The 7,425-nt window shown below is 30.3% G+C and overlaps 1 protein-coding gene across 1 annotated transcript; it reads left to right on the forward strand.

The window, feature by feature from the left end:
- Positions 1–344: 344 nt before the first annotated feature.
- LOC130973720 (histone acetyltransferase of the MYST family 1-like) lies at positions 345–4,032 on the forward strand. The gene is made up of 7 exons (XM_057898356.1): positions 345–795; positions 912–975; positions 1,827–1,915; positions 2,076–2,138; positions 2,647–2,856; positions 3,465–3,535; positions 3,768–4,032. The coding sequence occupies exons 1-7, from the start codon at positions 760–762 to the stop codon at positions 3,832–3,834; spliced, it is 600 nt and encodes a 199-aa protein (XP_057754339.1). The 5' UTR covers positions 345–759; the 3' UTR covers positions 3,835–4,032.
- The last annotated feature ends 3,393 nt before the right edge of the window (positions 4,033–7,425 follow it).

Consider the following 7,425-nt stretch of genomic DNA (forward strand, 5'->3'; position numbering starts at 1 on the left):
ACACTACAAGAAAAATACTCATTCAACTACACTTTTTTTAAGCTACATTTGAAAAGCGTAGCCTATTCTATGAATAGGCTACGCTTTTCTCCGTGTTGCCTTTTTATAAGAGAAAAGGAAACACAATTGTGGCATCATTTAAAAAGTGTAGCCTTAGGTATTATAGAAATCACTTATAAAGCGTAGCCGTATGTTAATATCTATGGATACACATTTTTCACCAAAGACAACGCTTTTAAAAAGTAACTTATTTAATATGTTTTGGGTGCGCTTGAACAGTGTTCCCTAATGTATAATTGTATATAGACCCAAATACATATACTACACTTAGAGAATTTCTTGTTTTCTTTTTACACCACCACTAAAATTAAACACGCGCCCTTCATCTTCAGAAACCCACACCCTTCAATCTTCAGAAACCTCACCACCACCTTCGCCGTTTTCACGCCTTCACCTTTGCTCACCACCACTCACCTTCACTCACCACTACTCACTGGCGCCCTTCTCCTTCGTTCATCTTCGCTCACCACTCACTGTCGCCGGTCCTCATCTTCTTCATCTTCACCTTTGATGCCCTGTATGCCGCGTACCTCGACTGTAGCGCCGCTACCAGCGATGTTGTTAGCAGGATGATTCTCCCTCTGACACCGCGCTTCACTCTATTCGTTGCCTCTACAAGAACGCGCCCGGAGTGTTCACGCTACTCACCATCGTGACCTTTGTCTCACTATGTATCCTCTCTGAATCTCTACATCTAGAATGGAGATGCCTCAGGGGTTTAGGGGTTTTGAGATGGTGCGTATGAATTTTTGGGGGTTTTGATTCTTCTAATTTGTTTGTTCTAAGTTTTAGGGTTTTGATTTGATTGTTTTGAATTTTTTGTGTATCTGATTTTTGCCCGGCCATCACAGTTCGTCACTTCGTTCATCCGTTCCATGCGGCATCATCCGTTCCATTACGTTCATTACACAGAGTGTAATTACTTTCACTTTCTCTTTCTTTTTCTTTTAATTCTTGTTATTGCTCATTTTGGAAGAGTTAGGATTTTGATTGTGAGGTGGAAATGTTGTCGGAGTGTGCAATTCTCTTTGATAATAACTTGAATTCGTCTTTTTGTTGGAGTGAACTGTGATTAATTGAACTTTTAGCTGGAATATTAGGGTTTAGGGTTTCGATTTTTGAATGTTATAGTTTTAAGAATCGGTACCAACTGACAGATGTATTAGAATTCTACAGATTTTGTTATAGGATGGATTTAATTTCAGTGTTATCCATGTAGCAGAGGTTACCTAGTTGGAAAAGGTTTGGCTTTTTCTTTGTTATTTGTTGGGGGTGTTTGGAAAATGTGATATTTAATGTATCATCATCATGCTTTCAACAGTTGTTGAGCTTCTCTGTTTTCTTTTTTGTTTCTGTGGGGATGAGGTGGTTGTTGGTTGAGGAGGAGAGTAAGAAAGAGATAGATTAATATGCTTTTCGACCTGGAAAAATGAGTAATATGATGTTTTATTAAGAAAAAAGAAGTTAAAATAAGAGTAATAAAATGGCTTAATTAGTGACACTTTCATGTATTATAAAGTTAACAGGGCAATATTTTCAAATAAATTTGCATTTGGTGTTTTTATTACTCACAAGTCACCATGTTTCCCTTGTATTGCTGTTTATGTATCTGAACTTTTTTAGTTCCCTCTAGTTTATTAGCTGACGTCAAATTTTTTGCAATTTGTGATTGTGAGCACAAATGCCAACCTCTTAGTCTCTTGTTTTTATTGTTTCTTTTAGTCTTTCTATTTTTTAGTTATGATTATGGTTCTCTCTCTCGGTAGTTAATAGAAGGCTTGATGAGTGGGTGAAGCTCGAACAACTTGATCTTGAGTCAGTAGAGGCTGTTGTTGATGAGAAAGTGGAGGAAAAGGTAATGATTATATCATCTTCAAAGTTCTTGGCAGCCTTTCAGTGGTTGCCTAAAATTAATTTTATATATGTAGTCACTTGCTCCTGCTAATCTTGATTTTAATGCAACGAGTGGTGCTTTATGATTAAACATTTTGAAAATTACACATTTGGTTTCTCAGGGGGCAACAGGCTTGAAGATGACACGCCACCAGAAGAGGAAGATTGATGAGACATATGTAGAGGTATTGAATGGTTACTTTTCATTTACAATGTTGAAATAGGCTGCTAGACTAAACCTTTTTAGTCTCTACTTCAGCCATTGCTAACCAGCATCTTGACCTGAAAACACACAGAATCGTATAAAATGACAATTTTTTACACTGGCACAGATACCTACACACAATGTTCTGATTGAATAACTTCCAGTCAGTATTTGAGTTCTACTTTTAAATGACATATAAGAGACATGTGATGCCAACTAGCTATGGGAACAGTACACTGTACACACATTTGAGTACCAGTAACTCCGGTTCTGATATTGTCAGGGAAAATTTAATATTAATGTTATCTTGCTGGAAATTATTGCTGCTAATTACTATTTTCAATGAAATTGAAGCGACATAAAACATGTAATTTTATTATTATTCTGTTGAAACGTGAAGCTGGTGGTTGCTTCTTGCTGTAATTCCTATCCTGCTTGAAGCTGAAGCTTTGTTCCTTATATTCTACATTTCTCTTGATACATCATAGGGCCACGAGGAGCTTGATGCTGCCAGTTTGCGAGAACACGAAGAATTTACCAAAGTAAAAAATATAGCTACTATTGAATTTGGAAGATATGAGATTGAGACATGGTACTTCTCCCCCTTCCCACCAGAATACAATGACTGTTTGAAGCTGTACTTTTGTGAGTTTTGCCTCAATTTCATGAAACGGAAAGAACAACTTCAGAGGCATATGGTAAGGGGTGCTTGATATGTTTCTTTTTCTCCGTACTTCTCTTTGTTTCGGCTATTTTTGGTGTATATTCTTGTTGGAAGATCGCTGTACATATGATTAATATGTTTACTTGTAGTTTATTCTACCATTTTGTAGATTGCAACAAATGGTGTTTTTGTAACTTGTGTTATTTTAGCTCTTTTTGCAGTTAGAGAAGTTAATTGTATACCTATGTGCGATATTTGTTTCCCCATGTGCAGTTCTAAATGTGGTTTTTTTCTCGCAAATATATTGCATAATGATACAACATACAATAATTTTATATGTATAATCGTGTGTATTTTACCTTTTGTGATAAGAATCTATCATATGCTCTTTGTACTATTCTTCTCATTTACTAGCTACATATTTGAGATGACCCCTTTAGTTAAAATGCCATTTTTTTGTGGGAAAAAAGAAACAATCATCAAATCCTATGAAATTGCTAGTGAAACTCGCTTGTGGTATTTCTTTCTCCATCTTCTGAGTAGCCAAAAAATAGAAGAAAGGTGACAGTTTTATATAATTAATGCAAATTATTTATATGCCTTTTTGAGCCCATGTAACAACATTGGTTTCTTTTCGTGCAGAGAAAATGTGATCTTAAGCATCCCCCTGGTGATGAAAAATATACAGAAGTGGTACCCTGTCAATGTTTGAGGTATATTTACAGTAATGTTTTCGTTGTTATTAATATAGCTTATGCTTTTTTTATCTTTGAATTCTAATTTTGGATTTGTGAAACACTACTATGCATTGGTAAAACTTGTACACGGTACAAAAATGATTAATGATATCAGTCGTTGATAGTTTTGAGTCTGGTTTTTTAATTTTTATAATCGCGAATGTCATTATAAATATTTTTCTAATTACTTTTCTATATAATTATGCAGGATAATATTGAGGATGATGATAATGAAGATTAAGTTGATTATTATTGTGATTTATTGGCTAAGATAGAGTAGTGTTGGGAATAGATACACGTATAGTTGACTAATGACTTTTATTAGAAGATACTTATGTAGGATATAATATTTAGTTTTTATAGAGTATTAGTAGTAAATTCTAAGTGATATCATAGTTATTTTGATATGGCTATGTTTATTTTAATATGAGATGTATGAATATTTAAAATTAATATTATTCTAGTACTTTTGGATCATTATTATAAATACATTTTGGTTACAGATAATTTTTATTATTTAAAAAAATTATTTAGTATAATTATGTATTTATTTTTATTTTATAATATTTAACTCATTTAATTAAAAATACAAAATTATATATATATATATATATATATATAATAAAAAAATAATAAGGGACCTAAGGCTACACTTATATACAGTAGCTATAGTATACCAAAAAAAAAAAAAAAAAACAAGGGACCTAAGGCTACACTTATAAAAAGTAGCCATGGAATATAATGTGGCTACGCCTGACAGGTGATGCAATAGTGTTGAAAAGTGTAGTCTATTCTAGTAAAAATGGAAGCTGAAAAGCGTAGCCTTTGGTCCTGCACAGCATCACTTGAAAAGCGTAGCCTATTCCCAAATGCCAAAAGCGTAGCCCTTGGTGCAGAAAAGCGTAGCCTTTGAGAATAGGCAACGGCCGAATAGGAATCACCCTAAAAAGCGTAGCCGTAGCCCAAAAAGCGTAGCCGTAGCCTAAGGCATCATTTTTTTTCACTTTTGGTTACATTTTTCAAGTGTACCTGAATGGGTGTTTTTCTTGTAGTGAAAATAATATTTCTCCAAAAACCGTCTTTTGCTTGAAACTCTTTATTGCAACCCATTATTTTTTTTCAAAAACCAAACTCAATTAATTTTCAATAAAATTCATATATTTATAAATAAATAATTTTGTTCATTAAATATTTCTCAAAAGCCAAGCATCTGCTCCTTTTTACTCGACAACTCTATTCAAAATACTCATGTATTTATAATTAATTCCAAATCAAAATTCGACCATCAGAATTCAATTGCAGACTATCATATAACTCAGATTTCAGCCAATTATTCAATAACAACATCTCAATGCCTTATTATTTATTATGGCCGGAACACAACAACAAATTCAGCAGCAATTCAGCTAAAATTTCAATAACAAAAAATCACAGATTTAAGCAACAGATAACAATCCAACCACATATATCAATTAATTAATAATTTTAACCGATTAAAGAGTCAAACCCTATCTCTGTGAAGTATAGAATACACACAAGATACTGGCAAAAGTTTTTGATCGGTCAAATAGAACAAAAACATCGAAAACACATGTCATGGCGTAGAAGATGAAGATATCGTCACTTCTATCGGATCAGAATTTTTGTGAGGGTCGCAAATATCAAAAAATTAAGTTCGAAAAGTAAGAAAATTAACAAAACCTCCCCCTCTTTTTCCATGCATGGCTTCGGCTGAAGTACGAAGGAGAGAGAGCATTTTTGGGTTTTTATATGACATGAGATTAGTGACTAATGTCACTTAATTAAAGGGGGAAGGCATGCATAGCGACATGTAGCGAATTAAGCGCTGTGTGTCGCAATTTTAAGCCGCTGAGTCAGCGAGATTAAATTTTTAAATATCTTGAAAGGTAATTAAAGTAATTAAACATGATAAAAATTTAAATAATTATCACAAATAGTGGTATTTAATTAAAATAAGAATTGAGTAAATCACTAATATAAATGGTATTAATAAAACCGAACTTTTTAAATATTTTAGACTTAATATAAAGTGACTATCATTCATCAAATAAAATTAAACAATAACATAATATTAATATTATATTATTATTTATTTTATTTAAAAATTATAAAAAAATTTATCATAAACGTATGTCAACGAAACATAAAATTGGCATACGCGATTTTAACGTAAAAAGCAGGATATTACATTTTACTGGTTTATAATAGAGTATTAGTGGTACTTCCTCAGTAACTTATTAAACGAAAAGATACAATAGTGCCAAGAATGAGTAAGGGTTTTTCTATTAAAAACATATCTGACATTAAGATGTTTTCATTTGTGATATTTAAATAACATTATTTTTCTCTTTTTATTCATACATAAAGGTTTTTAAGTTATTAAAGTTAAATATTCTGTTAGTCTTTATAATTATACTAAATTTAAAATTACATTTTTATATTTAAAAGTTTTTAATTAAATTTTTATATTAATTTTAAATTTATAATTACATTCTCATCATTTTAAAAATATTTAATTTAATAAAAAATAATAAAATATATTCGCTAATGACCTAAGATGAATAAAAATGATAAGTAACGTTTTCTATTGAAAAAAATCTACTAATAAATTTAAAACTAATAAAAAAATTTAATGTAAAACATTTAAAATATAAAAATTTATTTATAAATTAAAAAAAATATAAAAATTAAACAAGTAATTTAACTAATCATTAATTATTTAATATAATATAGTGAATTAGTGATTCGTACAATGATATTCTATAGTGATAAAAAAAAGAAATAATAATGTTAAACTAACTAAGCTCACGAATTAACTGTAATGAGTTTGAATGAGTTAATACTCAATTTGATCCATGAACTTATATGTAAGTTTTAATTTAATTTCTAAGGTTTTAATTGTTTTTATTTAATCTTCAAAATTTATAAATGTGTTTCATATTAGTTCCTGATTTTTAATATAAAAATGTTAATGAAATGTTGTTATAGACTATCAGATGTCACGTTAAAATTTGTTAAATGATACGATTTTGGTTTTGGCCTTTAAATAGCTCAAAAACGGTATCGTATTATTTATTTTTTTAGGTAAAATTTTAATAAATACTATTTACGAGATTGTTTTTAGATTATTTGAGTGCCAAAACTAAAACGACATCATTTTACAAAATTTAGTGTGGCATCCAGCTGTTCACAATATTTGTACGTTGAAAATTATTTCAAAGACTAACATGAATTATGTTCACAAAATTTAAGGACTAAATAAAGATAATTAAAATTTTAAAGACTAAATTAAAATTTATATACAAATTTAAGAATCAAATTGAGTATTATGTCAAGTTTGAATAATAAGTCCGTCTTCAAATTTTAGTTCTTCATATCGAGGTTTTTCTTCTAGGTTTCAGCCAAGCCAACAGATTTAGAAAACAAGATGCAATAATTGTCACGTATTTTATGTCTTTTTTATTTCTTTTTTCCTGTAAAGGAATTTTTTGTTTTTGGTCAGGATTGTAAAATAATTAAGATAAGCTGTGAAAAATACTGACGCATGTGTACTTTTTTTTCCCTATAGTAAATCATAAATTTATCATATCTAAAATAAAAATAATAAAATAATAATAAAGATGTCTTAATAACAACAACAACAATAACAGCAATAACAACAACAACAATAATAATAAGTACGATTTTGGTCTCTAAAATTTAGTGCCAAAATTAAAATCGTCCCTCTTGTAATTTTGGATTTAAAATCGTCCTTAATGTTGCATTTGTATTTAACTTCGCCTTTAAAATTTTTTCGGACATAAATGCCCTTTTCATCGTTAGGGTAGTTAGAAGAATAGTTATAT

This window comes from Arachis stenosperma, chromosome 4, assembly GCF_014773155.1.
Source record: "Arachis stenosperma cultivar V10309 chromosome 4, arast.V10309.gnm1.PFL2, whole genome shotgun sequence".
Classification (NCBI taxonomy): domain Eukaryota; kingdom Viridiplantae; phylum Streptophyta; class Magnoliopsida; order Fabales; family Fabaceae; genus Arachis; species Arachis stenosperma.